The following is a 20,678-nucleotide window of genomic DNA, read 5'->3' on the forward strand; positions in this document are numbered from 1 at the left end:
AGGTTATGCGTATACCTGTTAAGAGGTGCATTTTAAATGGAATTATCTGTGAAGATTGCAAATAAAAATAAAACCTGCACAGTTTGTATATATACAGTAAATATGTTCAGGGAAGTCCACTAGCTGAACCATTCCTATTGAAATTGGCCCTATTTTTGGTTGAAATGTCTCAAAAATGTCTCAAAGAAAATCTAAAAAACACTTAAGTATTTTCATTCAAAGCAGTCAGATTACATGTTCTGAATACAAGCATTTAAACAGAGAGAGTTGTGGGTTCCAAAATCAAGTTTTCTGCAGTAAGGCTAGCTATTCCTTAACTAGAGCTGCCTGCTCTTTGGAAGACTGTCTTGTTCAATATATAGAATGAATGATACAGCTTATCTACATACACGCTTCTTGTGGATATGGGCACATCTGTGGTTCTTGGTGAGTGGCAAGAGAATTAGTAATTTCTTCATGGTGTTTATTTAGTGTTCATCACTAATATTAGAGCACTCTGGAAACCTTTATTTATCTTCACAGCATTCCCGAAGAGCAGTCAAACTCCAATTTACAGATACGGCACTGAAGATAGGGCAGCTGTTCAGAAAGTGTCTAACAATTTTGGTTGTCCAGTTAAAGATGGCAAAGAATGTTCTTTCCCTTGGTTCATGCCATTCTTTACAGGTCCAAGCTCAGCTGTTTGGACCCATATGATCAGCAGTTAGCTCTTTGCAAATTGGACTGCAAAATTCTAAGTTAAGCACATTATGAAAATATTAACACAAAATCATTTTGTACTAAGTGAAGTGACAAAAGGAGGAAAGGAACAGATTTTCCAAAGGAGCACTAAATTGCTTTATCTTTTAAGTCTTCTGTTTTTTTTTTATCTTCCAACTCTCACAGCAAATGAAGCAAAGGTCAAGAAAGTTAGTTTCCTGGTAAATTTTCAGAAGAGAAGTCTTGTATATTGGACGTAATTAAGTTCCAGTGAGAACATATCACGATACCGTATTTTGTTACATGTTCATAATGCATACACTGGAAGCCAAAGTACAGTTACGTAAGACTTTTGTCAGCTCTAACTAGCCTGCAGAGAATGTGAAGTTAACATTTGCAACATCAGACTCAAATGTAAGGATGTCATACTGTTCAGGCTATCAGTGCATCCTGTATATATTCTCCAATATATTAAAAACAAAAATCAAAACTAAATAATACCCCCAACTGATTACTTTCTTGCATGTCCTTATTTTTAGAATGAAAGCACAAGCTCAGAGATACATGTGTAGGTTTCCTAGTTTTCCATGCTCTAAACCCTGTCTATTTCTTTTCCGTTTTTTACTCATTCAGATCCCTCTCTATCCAACTCCTTTCAGAGTTACTGTTTCAGGCTCTTTTGAGCAGGAACTTCGTTTTCAAGTCTTTTCTCATTGCAGGAACTTACCCTGTGGATTCTATTAGCAGTTCTAAATCTAAATAACAAATATACTACTTTGCCTCATTCCTACTGCATTCAAAGGCAAGGATACAATTAGCTGACTGTTGTTCTCTTTTTTTTTTTTTTTTCCTTCTGTGTTCTCATGGTAGTCATGCTTTACAGCAAAATAATATTTCAGTGTCTGGGATCAAGCATGTCAGATTTTCATTCCTCATGTCTTTTATAAACATCCATTTCATTAGTGATGTCAGAGTATCTGCATGTTTTCATAATGGGGACTGAACTAGTTTGTGTTTCATTTGCTGAGCTCCACCTGTTTTTGAGAGGCAGAAACGTGTCTAATCAACTCTTGTTTCTGTTGAGGTTTTTGTTAAGTATTCTTCCAAAATTAAAGATAACTCTTGGTTAATGTTCTTTACAGGTCGGAGTATTGCTCAAGAATGACAGATGATGATCTGTCTGAATTGACCAAAGCTTCTAAGGAACCAGAAAGAAGTAACGTCTTCACCTGTAGAAGACGAGAGCTACAGAAGAAAGGTTTGTAATGAACAATAATCTAGCGTTCAAATATGATGGTTCGAGATTGCTGAGAATGTATTTTTTTTTCTGAAGTCTAGTGTTACAAGGAGAGCACAGAAATAAAATAATAGTTGTTGCATTATTGCATTATTAATATATGTTGCAGTATATATGTTTGCTCAAAACCAAGCTTTTACAGGTATGGTAAAATATATCAGGTAGCTATGTTTTTAAATAAGAATGAAGTTGTGATGAGTCAGATCTGTGAACAAAAGGAAACTGAGAGAAGCCTCACTACATCATTATAATCCTGATTTTATAAAAATAAATCTCTTTAATCTCAAGAATTGAATATATTAGGAATACTGAAATGGTTTGTGAACCCCGCTGAAATTTCTGCTACGTGACTATTTGTTTTTTCTTGTTGCAAATAATGAGCTGTCTGCTGATTCTGTAGGGGGAACATACAGTCTTTTCAATACTGATAAGTAATATTTGCAGATGCGAACAGGAAGTGGAGAATGTCGCATCCAGAACAAACTAAAAGAAAGACTGTGGAATATAGAGCACTAATTCATACTTGGGAGTAGTGACTTTGGTTATACGCTTATCTATTCTTGTGATAATAACGTTTCCCGTATTATTTTAGGGAATATATTCTGACAACTACACGCAATTAGAAAAGAACTATCTCTCGTGGAAGGTGTCTGCTACCATGCGTTTTATATAAAATATAACAGATATCAAGAAATACAAAGGTATATACAAAGAAATACAAAGTGTAACCCGTTAAATCACTTCTTTTTTAACACAGAAAACAAGAACTGTGATGAACTGGATAAGAGGAGAAGAAACACGAACAGTACTTCTCTTAGTTGGAAGGGATCAAGCTGTTTGGATTCTGAGAAAAGGAAAAGAAGATTTAGTGGCCATATTTCTGATGATTGTAATGCACACATTCCAGAAAAATTACTTCTACAGCCTGTAAGTTGCATTTAATTTTAATTTATATGTTTGTATACATGCGTGCCCACACTGTGCGTTTGCGCACACTTCTGTAGTAGCGGTAGCAACATCCAAAATTCAAGAATTGTATTGATAAATAGGGTATCTAGCAGAACTGTAACACCTATTGAGTTCAGTGATGCATCAAGAAGAGCGAGTATGTACATCTGTCCGCAGTATCAGAATATGCTTGTTGTAGCAGAAAGGTTGAGAGAGAGGAATGACAGTGTTTCCTTCAGGCGGGAGCATGGAGTAAAACAATTTTGGAAATAAGTTATTTAGCTAAAGTAAAGCTTTCTTCACAGATGGTATAAAACTGATTGGGGAACTTCTATACAAAATTTGTGAAGTATACCTGGCATTACTGAAATCTTGTGGATCGTGAATTCCTCTTCCTCCGTCTGTCATACCCTTCCCGAAAGTTTTATTTTTATCAGTTTTTTAGATTTGGGGAAAAAAAAAGGCTTATTGAATCAGCTATAGTTACTTTATGTAGCTCAAAGCAAAGTCTCAGTGATCACTGATCTGAACCATCATAGAAAGGTCAAGGAATAAATACATATCTTTTGTCTGATACGTATTTTCTAGAAAGAGCAAAGATTGAGTTCAACTCCATCTCCTGGCTGCAGAACTCCCTGTGAGGATGAACAAGATCACAGATCTAACCTGGTGCAGGATTGTGTTGCCCGGACATTGGAGAGAGACTATAAATTAGACACTTTCACCCACAACCATTTAAAGTCTGTTCACAGCTGCGCAGTGGAACCTGGCTCAGAGTCTCCTCCCAGAAATATGTCAGAGAAACAGCTTCCTGCCATGAGTGAGGACATGATTTCAACACGAATTAGCGCCATCAGGAAATTAAAGGCGGACACGTCACAGTACCTGAGCAAGCTGCGGAACAGAATCTCCAGGGGTGATCAGCCAGTTGTTGTGGTTGACCCAAGTATGTACTGTATCTGTGTTGCTGACTATTACTATTGATACGCTTAGGTACTGGGAGAGCTCACGCATGACTGACTAGTTGAAATATATGGAACAAAAGGCTGAGAACAGACTGTGTCCAGTACAATCTACTGGAGTACAGATGGTATTGTGCTTGATAAAGAGGGAAGAGAGCAGGATTTTCAAATTCCAGTCCTTATCTTGCAGCTGGCTTTGTGGGTATGGAAAATAAAGATTGTGCCTTTTAATGATGTTTAAATTGAGAAAAATATTCTCTCTTTGTTGAAGCAGGTATGTTGTGGCTTATCTCTTTTAATAGTCTTAATAATTTTGAAAATCTTGGGTATGAAGTGATAATAAGGATAGAAGACAGTACTTCTTGTTACATACAGTTTGATGCACACAGGCCATGGCTGGCTGGGATAGCGTTTTTTGGTATTACATCTGTAAGAGAGAGAGGTTTTTGTTAATCTGAAATCTACAGTGAGAGAAGTATTCTCATGTCTGCATCTTGTAGTATATGTATCTATTTTTTTTCCTCTTTAGTTGTCCTTTCTAGTGATGATGAAGATGGATCTTCTGAACCAAATGATGAAGATGGAGTTTCTGAACCAAAATGTACAGAACTGCTGCAGGGTAATAGTACTGATATTAAAGAAACAGACCAAGAGTCTGACGTCCTTTTCTCAGAAAAGCCATTGGAAGACAACGTGGAAAGTTGCACAGAGCAGGTAGTCCAGTTTTTGGCCTACATATTGTTATGCCATCCCTTTATTTTTACAGTGTTTATCTCTGTTTGCACATTAGGACAAGTGTGAAATGCTTAGAGCAGATATGATTAGCCCTAGCCAAGAAGTAGCTGTAGTAATTTATTTCACGGTAGTTTCTTCTGTTATCTGGTCCACTGTTGTATTTTGCTGTGTGGAGAAGTTGAAGCATCTGTGTAGACAGCAGAACAGGATAGGTTAAAGTTTCCTTTCCTGTGTGACTAGCAGTGGAATTACAATCTAAAACTAACATGAAAGTTGTTTCCCCTTTTTAGACTTGATGAGCTTTTTTGTTGCCTTGTTTGGCCTGGATTTGGGCAATCTCTTTAATCCGGAAACAGGCCAAGAGAGCCATTGTTGCCTCCTCTCACAGATGCATCATTTTGATCATAAGCATTGAATTGGATCCTGTACCTTCAGTATCAGAAGAGGAGTGTTTTCTGTTGCTCTGTTTTTCAAGTTTTTACTTGGCTGTAAACTTGGCTGTAAATTAGTAAAGAGAGCGGGTTTTATCTTGACAATAGAAAGTTCGGAGCAAGATACGATTCAACCCTTGAGGAGGTTATCAGTAATGACTGTGATAAAAATGTATGGCTTTAGTTCAGAATTTGGCTTTGGGAGTAAATTCTTAAAAACAGAATTTGTAAGACTGCAGAAGGGAAATGCCTAATTTAATGCCCATGTATTTTTTTTTCCAGCTTTTAACAGAGTCGGATGAAGTTAGTTGTCCCATCAGCTTATCTTCTCGAAGCACACCTAGTGAACAGATGAACCCAAGATTAGATTTTGAATTTGATAATCTATACATTGGGAAATTTAAATGGTTATCAACAGGTCCTGCTAGGGTAAGTTGATGTATTATGGTGACATATTGATAATATTTAAAAATGAAAATTCTGGTTATGGTATTTGGTTATAGTACAAATATTAGAATTAAATAATCACAGTGATCAGAGTTGAGATGTTTAATATGTATTGATTTTGCCATTTAAACAGAAAATTCTTTGTTTTGTAACTTCAAAGAGCATTAAAACAATACTAAAAACATTAGTGCATAGGCAATATGTGACTCAAAAGGGTACAGAAATGTAAGTGAAGGTGTACTTTAAATGTAGTATCAGCTCCAGAAGTTTCCACAGGTCTTTGACTACGTTCATTGTATTTATTGGAGTTAAAAAAGTATAAGCATACGTATTTTTTTTGTTTATAGTTAGACATTTTGAAATACTGACTTGCAATAGTAATTTCAGCTTTCAAAAAACAGCAGTTTTGTGCAGCAGTTCTTATGCAGTAATGAAAACATCTCATGAAAATCTCTTAAATGAATATGCCAAAAACATTTCAGGGACCAGTTGAAATATTTTAGAATCAATGCTTTTACGTGGAAAGTGAAATTTTTCCTTGGGGGGAAAAAAAAAGGTCATTCTTAGTGCATGTTGCAGTAAGGTAAGAGCAACCTCTCCTGTTAGTGTATGTGACGGCCTTCAGTTGAAGTGACCATAAAGCATTCCTTATTTAGACAAGTCTTTTTAACGTAGTGGCAGTGTAAGTAGAAACTTTAGAGGCCTTCAGTGCAAAACTTAGTATAAATACCAAGGTCGTTGTCCAGTGTCGACTATTTGTATGGTATTTATTAGTTCAAATAGCGCAGCTTACAGTTACAGTCTTTATCATGGAGTGCCTAAAAGTAAGTTCCTTTTGTCTAAGTGTTCATCTTTTTTTTTTTTTTTTGAAGGAGTCTGTAGGCAACTCTAACTTCCTGCTTATTCTCGGTGTCATTTGGATTCTGTAATACATGTTTAGGAGTGTTGTTTTAGGTGAAATAGAAAATGTTAAGTCTCAAATTAGGTCTGCTGTTTTCAGTTTATTTGGCTATAAGCAAAGAAAGATGTGGAGATAATAAAATATTCTTACTTTGTTTTAAACAATTTGTGAAAAGCAAACTCATTTATTTTCTTTTTAATCTTATTTCAGTTTATGACCAAGTATATTACGATACCATTTCAAGGTAAGAAAATTTTTTATTTAGCCTTCTCTTAACCATATCTTTAGAGTACAACTCAACATATATTTATATTGTGAATAGTTTATAATCTTACTTTCACAGAAACACTGATTCACTTTTAAAATGCATGTTTTTCGGTAAATGAAAGTGTTGGTGTCTATAGTGTAAGCATTAATAACAGCAGGTTTTTACATTTTTAAGGTAACTTTTAATTTTAATGGCCTTGCTTGTACATCCATGCATATATTAAGTGCTGAACTGTATTTAATGTACCAAATCATGTTTTTGAGGTGAAACATTAATGCTTTCAGATTAGGGTTTTTAGACGCTAAGGTTTATTAAAAATGTATGTATTGACTAAAGCCAAGAGGAACATAAGTATGGATTTGCATTCAGTCTGTTATCCAAAGGTGATGTATGATTTACTATCTCGTAGCATTTCTGAGGTGGATTGACCAAAATAAAATAGAAGTTCATGACTTGCAAATTTGTTAAATTTGTATGTATTAATTGTGGTTATTCTGAGCAAGAATAAGATTTCTCTTCCATGAAGAATCTTGCATTTAGATGTTTAACTTTTGGTGTTACTGTTTGGTATCCTTGTTTTACCTGGTTTGATATAAGTGATTTAAGTACTAAATTCTCAATACATTTAGTATAGTGCTAGGAGTAAAATATGTGAGTACAGTTTTAATGCACTCTGATAGTACTTAGGTCTTTGTATGTAATTACTATGACGTGCATGACTTCAATTGTCTACGGTAGTGAAAGAGAATTCATTTAAATCCTATTTTCTACAGTGGCACTTAATAAGAATATTAAGCTGACAGTGGATACCCTGGATTTGAGAAGGTTTGGCGTGTGGAGAAGTGATGGTGGCTGTTCAACAATAATTTTCCTTTGGTTGTCTGCGGATTATGTAGAAAAGATTGAAACCCAGTTGGGAAAGCATGTTATCAGCAAACCATGTGAGTAATCAATTTCCCTAAACGCAATGAAAAGGTCTATTACATGTCATGGCAGTAACCCGGTTATTTTACAGTTGCACTTCTGGAATATTAAGGAAAACCTATAGCTTTTTGAAGACAAAAATTGGTCAGTTTTGCTTTTCCAAATATGAGTATAACAAGACATCTTAGAAGAAAAACCCCAGAATATTGTGATTCAAAATCACTGCTACATAAATAAAATAAAAGATCTTGCAACATTGTTCAGTTTTGTGTGTGAAGGCCTTTAAAAACTAGTCTTGTGTAAAAAGTATCTCTCTCAAAAATAAATGGGATATGATAAGTGTCCTTACTCTTGAGTAGTGTATATGCAAGAAGAATGGCATGGCAGATAAATGTTGATTTGGTTCTTTGACAAGACTGCCAAGGCAATCACATTAATATTGGAGAAAATTTTGACTAGATACCAAATGGGATGGTTAGCATGTAGGTTCTGATAGATTAGCTCTATTTGTTTTTTTGAGGGTGAAGCTCTGTAAGAACTGAGTATAACTTTTGCTCAATTATTCAGAGTGTTTGAATCATGCCATGTTTTTACATTAGCAAAGTCATTACAAAATGACATTTAACAAAATTATGATGTTAGAGTTGCCTGTGTGAAATTTAACAGTACTTCTACCCTGTATAGTCACTACCTCTATAAAGATAAAATGTATGTAATGCTAACTTTACATAAGGAGCAGAAGTTCTTTGACATGAGACACTGAGTGAAGTTTTAGCAGTGAGTTACCTTTACTTTTCTAGATCTGAGTTTATCAAAGTTACTGGTAGCATGTATAGACACAGCTCCCAGTGAAATGCGTGGAATCTAAGTATGAAGCTGTGGGACCCTTTTTAGTATTAGGTTTATATACCTTGATTACATTTTTGTTCTGGTGGAAACCTTCAGGAATTACTAAATTTCTATGCTTGAATGTTTTAAATACACATTAATGTAAATCTTCTGAAATGAATGTAGACACAGATCAGTGGTAGTTTTACAGATTGTGTAAATGGTTGCCACAGTTATGCTCTGCTTTCTTAGTGTGTTAATATTAGAGAAAAATATATCACACCAGATCAAACAACTTCAGGGGGGAAAGCTGCTGCAGCTCCATGTCTCCCAGCTCAGTCGGTAGCAAGGCTGAAGATGTAGTCCCAGCAGGCATGCCCGCATACACACCACATATGTACACAGCTGACAGCGTGTACTACAGACAGACACAGAGTGTTCATACAAACACAGACACCAGTAACAGTCTCATCCTGTTTCCGTCTCTGTCTGAGCAGGGTGGAGGCCCGCTAGTGACCTGACCTCCACTATCTGCTCCTCTGGCCTTGTGGAGCTGGGCCTTTGATGGGCTGATGGCCTTATGGTGAGCCCAGCAGGGATATTGGTTGGGCTCCTCCTGCTGTTGCGCTCCTCTGTGGGTGTGCAGGCAAGCGTTTATCACATAACCTAATTGTTGATAATAACCATTCTCTCCTTTTTCCAGCCAAATCTAGTGAATTTGTTTTTCTTGAGTTGTCCCGACCACTCACTGAAGAAGAAGAAGCCAGGCTGTCTGAATTAATTGCAGACATAAGCAAGAAGAACAGAGCACCAGATCTCCCTGAATTTTTATCTTTGAAGCAAGCCTTACCCTTGTTTAAGGACCTGTCTCCTGAAGAAAGCTCTTTTATGAGTTCCAGTAAAGATCTGCTAAAGCAATGTGTGACAAAAGAGAATACCTCAAATGCTCATGAGCCTGCATTTCAGGTTAGTGAGTAGCTGTTGCTTGATTCATCACTACTTGTTGGTATTTGCATATTCCAGTAAGTTTTAGATAGTTGGGTGCAGAAAATAAGTTTTATTTATCCATAGCATAAAAAACCAACACAAATATTATTTGTTATTTCTCACAAGAGGCAAGATTTGCAATGAACTAGATTGTATGCATGAAGGAATGATGTATAGACCTCATCTGTAAGTGGCAAATACTGAAGCTTCCAGTTCACTTATAGTTGCGTAAGCTTAGAACCAATAGGGATTCCCTGCCCTTGTGGTGTCTCCAGGGCAGCCATGTCAATAGCAGTGGAGCCATTTTTCAGTTGAGGCAGAAGTGAATGGGTGCAGCAGAGGAGGAGCTGTGTATCTTACTCATTCTAGACACCTCTAGACTTCCCTGTGGGGGCTTTGTAGCTTGAAATGTTAAATGATTCCTAAGGCTGCTAAGGAGTTGGGGCTGTGCATGCTCCCTTTGAATAGTCAGATGTCTCAACACAACCCCACATCATTGTCAATTCAGATATTATTATATGTGTTTGTTCTCATCAGTAAAAAGCACAGAGACAACGCATCAATCGGTGTGAAACTTGGAACTTAAAAGTAAAGCTGCTCTGCTTCCAGTTCAAATCTGTATTGCATCAAGGCGAATTGTTAACTAGATTTTTAAAGCTTCCAAGAATACACAGCTCCTAGTAAGGCAGTTTGATATTTGTCTTCCATCACCCTTTCAGGCCCTTTTTCTTCTCCAAAACTAATTCTGCCTCAGTTGGCTGAGTAATGCATATAAAAAGTTCAAGAGAGTGGTTAGAAATAGATGAAGACCTGTCACTATATTCAAGGAGCATAGCTTTTTTTTTTTTTTTTTTGTCTGAGCACTGGCACATTTGTCTAAATGCTTGTTTAAGTATTTATACTTCTGCTCTCCAGCAAGGTTCCTCTTCAGTGATGCAGTGTAGTCCTGTGGGCTTCATGCTTGATTTTTGTATGTTCTGTGTTACATATCAAGTTGTTTGATGCTTTTTATTATTGCTTTTTTTCTGGTAGAAATCAAAGCCAAAAGTGGCCAGGCCCAGTTACGCCCTTGCAAATAAGCAGAGTAGTGGTTGCTATTCTATCTCTCTGTCCTCTGCACTGAACGAAGAATGGAAAGAAGTAAGAGAAACTGGAGCAGTTAAGAAGTATGTATCTTTCATTTTAATGAGAAGATGAAGATAGAGCAAATTGATTTTAAAAGTTGATGGAATGAAAGCTCTGGCATGTTCGAGTTGATTTGAAAGTGTTGCGTGAAAGTTGTTATAGAAACTTAAAATATCATTAAATGTAAACGTACCTATTCCTGTTTCAATCCTAATAGTTAACAAACAAGATGGATGTTACAGGATGAGAAGAAAAAGAATCTCATGGAAGTTAGGGAATACCTGAACTGTGACTGCAAGGTCATATCATGGATGCATCAGTGGGAGGGTAGGGACTTTGTGGCCTCTGTGAGTGTCCACTAAGTCCATATCACAGCAAAATGACTACTAACTTAAGCTGAGTTTTTTTTTTTTCTCAAAAAAATGTTTTCTTTCACTGTTCTGTTGCATTTGATCTATGTATAACTAGTTGGTCATACAGTTCACTAGTTATTACAGGCCCTTGGTAGGGTCAAAAGACAAGCGAAAATGAGCACATGAATGTGTAATGCAGCAAGCTAGTAACAGAGTGCTGACATGCCTAGTTCTGTATGCACTACCTTGTTAGTTAACATACTTCTACTATGGCAAATATTAGTTAAGTAAATTACTCTGAAGAACTCTTGCCTTATGCTCTCACTGTTTTTGCTGGCAGTTGTTTTTGTTTCTGTTTAAGAGCTTTTCTGCAATAGCACAAATGCTCAGTTTGTGATCTAAATTAAGTAGTATGGTTGTTAGTCTAGACCTTTTTTATACATTGTAAGTGTTGAGGTAACTAGGGTAGTTTCAAACCACTTACAATACATATGTTGTATGGTGCATAAACCCAAGTTTCTTGCTTGAGAATGGGGGAGTCCTTACTGGAGTCTTAATGAACAGAAAATTACTGTTCATTCATACCTTTTGAGAGTATGTCCCCTAGTATTTCTTACCATTTTGTATACCCATTTTTAAATTACTTTTATCAAAAGAAAACAAAAGGTGAAGGTGAAAAATAGTTTACTTTTTAAAAGCTTTCTCAAAATTCTAGTGTTCTAGTGTGCAGTGTAAACACACACTTTCATAAACACTCTTAGTATTGGGTGAAGGACTTTTGAGGTAGTTAATGGTTTTAAGAACTACCATTTGTTTTCTAGAAATTATTTTCCATGTAGAACAGCCATACTAGGAAGCGTCAAGTAAAACAGTAAAACTTTTTTTTTCCTGTTATACTGTGATTTTTGTTTTCTAGTCTGATTGTTTATCCACCCCCACCTGCAAAAGGAGGACTAGGAGTCACAAGAGAAGATCTAGAGTGCTTAGAGTATGGAGAGTTTCTTAATGATGTCATCATCGATTTCTATCTTAAGTAAGTAATCAGAGACTTAATTCTCCACTTCTTCCTCAGACTTGATCTGGACTTAACTGTAACTGTAAATATCGGTCACTAAATATGCTATAACAGTTTAAAAAGAAACAGTATGATGAGGTGGTAAGTTTGGCTTTTTTAAAAGTTTTTGTGTGCTCTTAGCAGTTTTATCTGTTTCAATTTCATTCTCGTTGGCCCTCAAAAGGGCTGTGATACAATCTAGACAGAAAAGCTGGAGAAGAAAAAAGGCTGCATGGGGACCTTGCAGAACAGAAAGTGCTGAGCAGTTTTCATCGGGCAATTGAGCGAAGCAGAGGGTCTGTACTAGGTAGTTTATTTACTACGTTTGCATGAAATTAAGTATTCTCAGCTATTCTTTGCAAGAGTTCAGGGATTCTTCTGATACATGGCTCCTGCAGAAAGGAACATAGCTAATACTTCTTGAGGAAGTTGTGGTTGCCTTACCAGCTTCATGCCATCCTACTTAAGTTACTTGTGAAAGAACTGGCATTGTAGGCCACCGTTCCTTAAAGCTGAGATTCATTTTCCTTGTGCTGACTTAAACCTAAGCAGAATTCTGGCTTTTTTGAAGGTTGTCTGCAAGAATTTCATTTAGCTTGGCATCCAGCATGTCAGTAGTAACTGTAACCAATAACAAGCCAGATAAAACTTCTAGCCCAAAGGAATGGGAAAGGAAACGTGTACCAGAGTGTTTTGATGTAGTTTTACAGTGAAGCCTTCCTGTATTCTGTTCTAAACTGAAATAAATCACGTAGTGTGACCCTTGCAATAGCTAAATCTCCTACTTACCAGAAAAAGGAGATTTGAATAAGGAATTTAATGCAATTATTGCAGAAAGCCCTCTGCTTTTTAAATTTCTTAGACTTCTTCCCATATTGTCAGTTTTCATTGAGTTGCGAGCTGTATGATAGATAAATGACAGTGTTACATAAGTCATCAGATGAAGCTGGAGGCATCTTGTGTAGTGTGACTAAAATTTTGAGAGCTTTGGCCTTCTAGGATTACAGAGTAAACACTCAAGATAATGTTGATAGTAAAATGGTCAACGGTAAAATAATAAAAAGTGAGTTCCTGAATGTATGTCTCAACTTTCATGTGCATAACCTGTAGAAGTAAAATGGACAATTTCTACTACTAACCTGTTCTATGCTTTTTGAAAATGCAGAAGTATAACACTGCATAGGCTTATATTTGGCCAGATTTTTAATCGTGGCTTAGTTGAAAAGCCTAGAAACATAACTCTGAAAATAAATGTAGCAGCACTGATACCAGAGCACAAACCTGTGATAAAAGTACCTGTATTCTTAGTAGCTGTTTGGGTTTTACATGATGTCCATCCATGTGCCTGTTTACAATAGAGCAGACAGAAAAGTTTGGCATGATTAGCAGCTATGAAGACAACTGGTAATAAGTATAGTCTGAGTTTGCTAAATCATTAAAATAATTGTTCTTGTTTTTATCAGTAATGATACTTTCTAGAAAGGGAATATAACAATTTCCTTCTTTTTTCTTTGGTAGATACCTGTTGTTGGAGAAGGCTCCAAAACATCTTGCTGAACGTACACACATATTTAGCAGCTTCTTCTATAAGTGCCTGACCAGGACAGAAAAGAACTCCGAGGGAGATCCCAAAGTTTCGTAAGTTAATTTCAGATGGCATGCTGACCAGAAATAAGCTATTTGTTGCTGCTATTCAGATGTTCAACAAGATTGTCCCCAAATTAGCACATAAAACAGTAATCAGTGTTCTCCAAAGGACTAGTGGTTAAATGTTGTAGCTCCCTATTTAAGCATTCTTGTGTTTTTCATTAAAATCTGTATGCAATTCGTACAGAGTAGGAATAAAAGTGTTATCACCTTTCTCCAACTTTGAGAGTCTTTGCTTTAGGCAATTACTTTACGGGTTTTGATCATTTTATTATAAAATCAGAATTTTGCAAGGTACCACGTAATTTTGAAAGTTGTACATCTAGAAATATTTTTACATTTACCACATAATTCATGCTACATATTAGTAATAAATTACTGTCCAGTATTTTACTAAGAAATTTTTCTTGCACATCAACTGTATACATATGGGATTTTTTACACTTTAACATGCCAGAGTTGTACAGTTTCACAAAAAGTTGTCAATAAGAGCTTAAGAACCCTGTATTGCTTTGTGCTTCCAGCTAAGTCTGTAGAAGGGGTGGGACTGTCTCTAGCACGCTTGCAGTTTCTTCTCAACACTGGTGTTTAAGAGTGCAGCTTCTTGGAGTGATCATCTGCCAAACGTTTTCATATTGTTTTCATCACTCCACTTGTCAAAGTTTTGTTGTTTTTTTTTTTTTTATCCCTGATCTGATTTTTTTTCTATTAATGAAGTCCCCATTTTTTTCATTCTTTTGGTGAACTAGGGCACTTGCAGAAAGAGGGGTGCCATCTTGTTTCTGTGTCACAGTCATTGCTGGGTGAAAGCTATGTTAAAGGAAAAATGCGACTTCTCAAGTATTTTCAAAGAAGTCTCAAAAATACAAGAAGTTGTGCTTCTGAGAATGTCTCCCATCAGTTTAAGTGGCTGTCTTCTGACCCTGAATGTTCTGGAGTGGAGACAAAATGGTCCGTGTTAAGAAAGCTATTGTGCCTTGGTCTGATTCCTTTTACAAGGCTGGACTGTCCATAGCCTTCTCATGGAACTAGACTGACATGTAATTCACTGTATTTCAAGGCCTGTAGCCGTTCTCGATCAGGAGATATATTTGGAAATTCTAGTTTTGTGTTTGGGTTTAGTTACTTGGGCTTAATGTTCTGCTGGTATATTTTTTCTGTCAGAGAAATGTCAAGAACAAATGGAAAAAGCATATAGGCATTGGGAATATGTAGGAGTGTTAATCCATGTACCTCAGTCTAGCTGAAAAGAACAAAACTGAACAGTAATTGTCATTTGGTTTCTGCAGAGCAGCACAAAGAAGACACAAAAGAGTAAGAACATGGACTCGCCACATAAACATCTTCAATAAAGATTATATCTTTGTGCCTGTGAATGAGGAGTAAGGCTCTGTGTTTTAGATACCTTTTCTGATATTTAAAGACTTAAATATTTGAATGTTGTGATGATATAAAGATTTATGGCTGTAGACTTGGATAATTGGAAATGAGCACATTAGATTTTGAAGAAGTAACAGCAAAGTGTGGAATGAGTAATTTTGAAGTCTTTTCAAAAGTTATTTATTAATTATCATTTTCAGTAAACTATTCATATTTTCTCTTGATTTTACTGCAAATTGCTTTTATATATTTCAAAATAAATTGCATATCATTATGACGATTCCCATGCAAGATTTATTTCGATAAAGAAATCCCAGCAACTCATGGTGTTATTGGTAAAAGGAGCAGGAGGAGTACTGTACCTAGGCCTGGCTGAATAACTGTCCTGCACGTGGAAGCTCCAGCAAAGCTGAATAGTAATTGAGAGTTGCATACGTTAAATGGCTGCAGAAAAAGATAAAGCTAGAGGCATGCCACACCCTCAGCTATATTCAAAGCTGAGATTACCATCAGAGATTACTTTATTACCTTATTTTATTTACAGTGGGGTGGATGATAAGGGAATTATGGTTTGCTGTGGAAGAAATTAATTTTTGCAGTTACACTATAATGCAAGGTAAAAAGTGATTGAGAGGATTTGTGTGTGATGCCATGAAGTAACATTGCAACACCAGTTATGTGTTGTCCAACAGTTGTCTATGAGCTCTCAATGTTATAAAAGTTTCTCATATCCTTTTCAGAACCAAATGTTACAGAATTTTGACATTTTTCCCCCCTCTCCCCATTGCTGGGCAGGTCTCATTGGTACATTGCAGTTATCTGTTTTCCTTGGTTAGAAGAAGCTGTATATGAGGAGTGTCCCCATCAGAATTCACTTCAACTATCTCCGCTTCAGTCAGAGAAGGAGAGTGAGAACACTGTAACTGCTTCGGTGTTGGCTCTTCCTGAAGAAGAAATGGATGCAAACAGAAGTTTATTCTCAAAAGGTAAATAACCTAGAAGAAAATTATGTTAAGTTGTATATAGTTCTAGTAGTTTATTAATCCTTGAGGAAGAGATATAATATTTCACAAAGTATCTTTCATGTTAAGATAGATGTAATATGTTTTTGTATTACCATGCATAGTAAGGATTGCACTGCATTCTTTTTGCCTGCAACTCCAGAAAATAATGGAAGGGACATGTAAAACAGTGGCTCAGATCCCATCGTGAGTGGATAGTTCTTGGGTTTCAGTAAGAACTTTATCAGGAAGGAACGCCCATAGTAAATCTGCTATTCAAACATTCAGAAGGGAAGGAAAATTAGTTTATATTTTATTCTGTTTTTGAATGCTAATAATCATGAATTTGAAAATGAACATATTTCAGTTAGGAAATCTTTTCTTAAGACTTAATACGTTTGTTCTTTTGTACTAGGTGGCAATGAAATTGCTGCTTCTGCCTCAGCCCTGGATTTAGGTATTTCTAAAGTAAGTGCCTTTCTGTGCTGACAGAGGAAACATATTACTCTATTTCTGAAGGCTCTGAGACTTGACCAGTGATTTTGCATTATCCTTTTTGCAGCTGCTGTTGTTACATGCATGGCCTGCAGCATGTGCAAGGCACTTTGAATTAGCCTGGCATCTTCCTTTACCTGTCTATGTTGCCTGTGTTATGGTTTCACATTTTAAAAAATCATTTCTTAGCAGTTTCTCTCTTTCTGAAATGGGAGTCTTTCTGGCTTTACCTTTAAATCTGTAAAGACACTTGGGTTTATACTTGTTGTAAGTTTTGTAAGGTTAATTTTATTTTCTCTTCTCCCAGATCTCCCTGAGTAGTTCCAAAAGGCAAATTTGTAAAAGGTATGTTTCTGTTTTCATAGTACTTTTGTATCATTAAAGGGCTTATTAAGAAATTCTGCAGTGATTGATTCAGCTCTTTGTCATACAGCTACAAACGTAGGGACTTGTCTGGTTTTTGTTTGTTTGTTTGTTTTTGTGCATTTGTTCAGCTATTAATGCTCTTGTTAAGCCGTATTGAAAAAAAAAATCTTTGTGTTGGTAGTAGAAGACTTAACTGATCTTTTTGTTGTTGTTTACAGGCCTTGTATACTGATCTTAGATTCTTTGAAAGCTGGTTCTGTGCAGACCACAGTTCAGGTTTTGAGAGAGTAAGTAGCTACAGTTTCTATTAATGAGAAAGAGATGCTGCTGGTCATATTTCTATGTTCAAAATGCTTTTCTCTATAAAGATGTATATTTCTGTTGCTAAAAGAAAACCCATAAACAGCCACAACAATATTGTAACAGCATTACAGAGATTTGTGCCAGAAACCTGTCTTTGTTCTGCAACCCTAGATATAATGCAAAAATTGTAAAGTGAACAGTTTTTTTGAAATTGCAAGTAAATAATAATTAAAAGTATTTTTTCCCCTCCAGTTCAGCAATGGAAGTTGTTTTTAAGATGCTAAATACAGTGGGATAATCACCTTTATTGACCAGCTAGCCATGCTGCATTGAATGCATCCCAAAATGTAGTTTACCCTGGCTGTAGTTACCTGTAGTTTACCTTGGCTGCTGGGGCACCTTGTTGGCTCATACTGAGTCCGCTGTCAGCCAGCACCCCCAGGTCTCTCTCTGCACAGCTGCTCTCCTGCCACTCGTTTCCCAGTCTCTACCTGTGTTCGGCATTACTCTGTCCCAGGTGCAGCATCTGGCATTCACCTTTCAAGAACTTCATGCTGTTGATGATTGCCCAATGGTCCAGTCTATCTAGATCCCTCTTGCAAGGCCTCTCCTCCCTCCAGAAAGTCAACATCAACTCCCAGTTTAGTATCATTGGCAAACTTGCCACTCCTGCATCCAGATCACTGATAAAAATGTGAAAAACAGCCCTAGAACTGAGCCCTGGGGAACACCACTGGTGATCAGCTGCCAGCCAGATGCAGCCCCATTACACTACGAGTCTTTGAGGCCTACCGTGGAGCCAGTTCATCGTCCAGTGTAGCGTGTACTTGCTCATCTCACAGTTGGACAATTTGTGCAGAAGGGTACTGTGAGGTGACAGTGTCAAAAGCCTTAGTAAAATCCAGAAAAATACATCCGCCGCTTTCCCTTTGTCCACTAAGTGGGTGATCTTATCATGGAAGGATATCAAATCACTGAGACAGGACTTTTCTTTTGTGAACCTGTGTTGGCTGGGCCTGATGATTGCGTTATCCTTTAACTGCCTTTCAGTGGTAACCAGGATAATCTCCATAATTTTTCCAGGTATTAAAGTTAAACTAAGAGGTCTGTAATTTCCAGGGCCTTCTCTTGTGTTCTTCTTGTAAATTGGGATAACATTGGCTAGTTTACAGTCTGAGAGGACCTCCCCAGACTCCCAGGACCTTCGGTATGTAATCAAGAGGGGTCCTGCTATAACATCTGCTAACTCCCTCAGTATACTGGGATGAATTCTATTAGGCCCAGTGAACTTGAGAACATTTAGCTGATACAACTGGTTCCTTACAGTTTCAGTGTCAATAAATGGGAAGTTGATGCACTCAGTCGATGGTATTATGTAAAGGCTATAATGGTGCAATTATAACTGAAGTTATTCGAAAGGTGAATTCTAAATTTTTAATGGTCTAATTTTTTTAGGGTAGAAAAATACTGCTGGCTTCTTAGGATGAACCCAAGAAAAATCTGGGTGATAGCCAGGAAAGACTACTTGAATTCTTCCTTAAGCTCAGTTTTTAAAACATCGTAGTATCCTAAAAGCTTGAAAAAACTCAGTGCAAATGACTTTTTTTTTTATTATTTTAAATAATTCACACATCTTTTCCACTTTGTGTATTGTATTATTATGTGGTAAAGCTGCATCTGAGTGTGATAGAATATTAAGTAGTGGAAATTTTGTTGTTCCTTGTATGAATTTCTTCGGCAGATTCTGTGAAAGAAAATGATTAAAGCTATTTTAGCATTTTGTCCAAATATGGAACAAGATGGAGAAGTATTTTGTCCAAAATGTATTGTCCAAAGTATTTTGTCCAAATATGGAACAATATGGAGAAGTATCCCAAAATGCACTGAACTTAGTCTTTTTTTTTTTTTATAGGTACCTTGAAGTGGAATGGGAAGCTAAACAAAAAACACGTCGGGAATTCAGTAAATCAACAATGATTGACTTCTGTCCCCGAGTGCCTAAACAAGATAACAGTAGTGATTGTGGGGTGTATTTGCTGCAATATGTGGAAAGCTTCTTCCAGGTACTAATGGAAGCTACCTTCCCTTTTCCCCCAAATCACCTCAATACTCTATTTCTTAGGGTAATACTCAGATAGAAAACTTGATGCTCAGCCTCTAAAATTGTCAAAGGCATCTGAGGAAAAGATAAAACCCATTCTTCATGTAGTAGCAGGGTGTCTTTGTATCTGGAGCACAGACAATTTCTCCTGTGTTTCTTAGGCAGGCTTTTCTGACTCCGTGGTTTAATACTGCATTTACATTGAAACATTTAAGATCTGTAACTATATGGATGTATTTGGATCCTATGTAGTTTACACATTTCTGGCCTACAGGTGGTACAAAGATATATTGCCTGTGCAGGTCCTTTTGTAGCCTCTTGAACTTTGTTCAGCTTTTCCATTTGCCTTTGACTGTCTCTGTGCAGGCAACTGCTTCTGCAAAGAGGAGGTGGGATCCTGAAGAGAGAACGCACAGAGCTAAGGGAGCCTCTCTTTCCTGTTCAGCACATACCTTTAAATATCTGCAGCCACTGGGCTTCAGACATTGTCCTTAGAATCTCCCCAACTGTTCCTCCCTCTGGTCAGTTCTCTTGCTCTGTCCTTAGAATGGCTGACCTTGTCTTATGCTTATATCTGTGGTCCACATTCTGGCTGAGAGTTCTGTGCATGGAAAGCCTGGCGTGAGGCATTGGCCAACAGACGGATTTTCTTCTGCAGTAGAACAGGTTGCCTTTCCAAAGCACCTCTATGTTAGTGCACACAGTATGGAGAATAAATTGTTGCACAGGTTGCCCAGAGGAAACATTCAGAAGCCATGTTGATACAGTCACAGAATCACAGAATGGTTTGGGTTGGAAGGGACCTTAAAGATCATCCAGTTCCATCCCCCCGCCCTTCCCTTCCATGGGCATGGACACCTTCCACTGGATCAGGTTGCCCAAAGCCCCATCCAACCTGGCCTTGAACACCTCCAGGGATGGGGCATCCACAGCTTCTCTGGGCAGCCTGTGCCAGTGCCTCATCACTCATTCACGTGAAAAATTTCTTCCTAATGTTTATCTAATCTAAACCCTACCCTCCTTTAGTTTAAAACAAGTTATCCCTTGTCCTACCATTACACTCCCTGATAGAGAGTCCCTCCTCAGCTTTCCTGTAGGCCACCTTTAAGTACTTGAAGGTCACTGTAAGGTCTATCTGGAGCCTTTTCTTCTCCAGGCTAGTTAACTCCAACTCCCCTAGCCTGTCTTCGTAGGAGAGGTGCTTCAGCCCTCTGATCATCTTCATGACCCTCCTCTGGACCTGCTCTAACAGGTCTATGTCTTTCTTAAGCTGGGGGCCCCACAGCGCTCCAGGTGGGATCTCACAAGAGCAGAGCTGAGGGGGGCAATCAGCTCCCTCACCCTGCTGACCATGCTGCTTTTGATGCAGCCCAAGATACGTTTGGCTTTTTCTGGGCTGCAGGCACACCTTGCTGACTCATGTTGA

At 37.3% G+C, this 20,678-nt stretch overlaps 1 protein-coding gene across 1 annotated transcript in view; it reads left to right on the top strand.

Annotated features, from left to right (window-relative positions):
- Positions 1-20,678, top strand: part of SENP7 (SUMO specific peptidase 7) — a 41,612-nt gene that overhangs the window by 16,975 nt on the left and 3,959 nt on the right. Inside the window, 17 exon segments of the mRNA XM_040569634.1 lie at positions 1,842-1,957; positions 2,754-2,923; positions 3,533-3,890; positions 4,436-4,620; positions 5,355-5,501; positions 6,631-6,664; positions 7,462-7,629; positions 9,144-9,406; positions 10,460-10,593; positions 11,822-11,938; positions 13,478-13,597; positions 14,896-14,988; positions 15,782-15,972; positions 16,403-16,455; positions 16,790-16,827; positions 17,067-17,135; positions 19,064-19,214. Coding sequence (XP_040425568.1) covers positions 1,842-1,957; positions 2,754-2,923; positions 3,533-3,890; positions 4,436-4,620; positions 5,355-5,501; positions 6,631-6,664; positions 7,462-7,629; positions 9,144-9,406; positions 10,460-10,593; positions 11,822-11,938; positions 13,478-13,597; positions 14,896-14,988; positions 15,782-15,972; positions 16,403-16,455; positions 16,790-16,827; positions 17,067-17,135; positions 19,064-19,214 — 2,407 coding nt within the window.

This window comes from Cygnus olor, chromosome 1, assembly GCF_009769625.2.
Source record: "Cygnus olor isolate bCygOlo1 chromosome 1, bCygOlo1.pri.v2, whole genome shotgun sequence".
NCBI lineage: Eukaryota > Metazoa > Chordata > Aves > Anseriformes > Anatidae > Cygnus > Cygnus olor.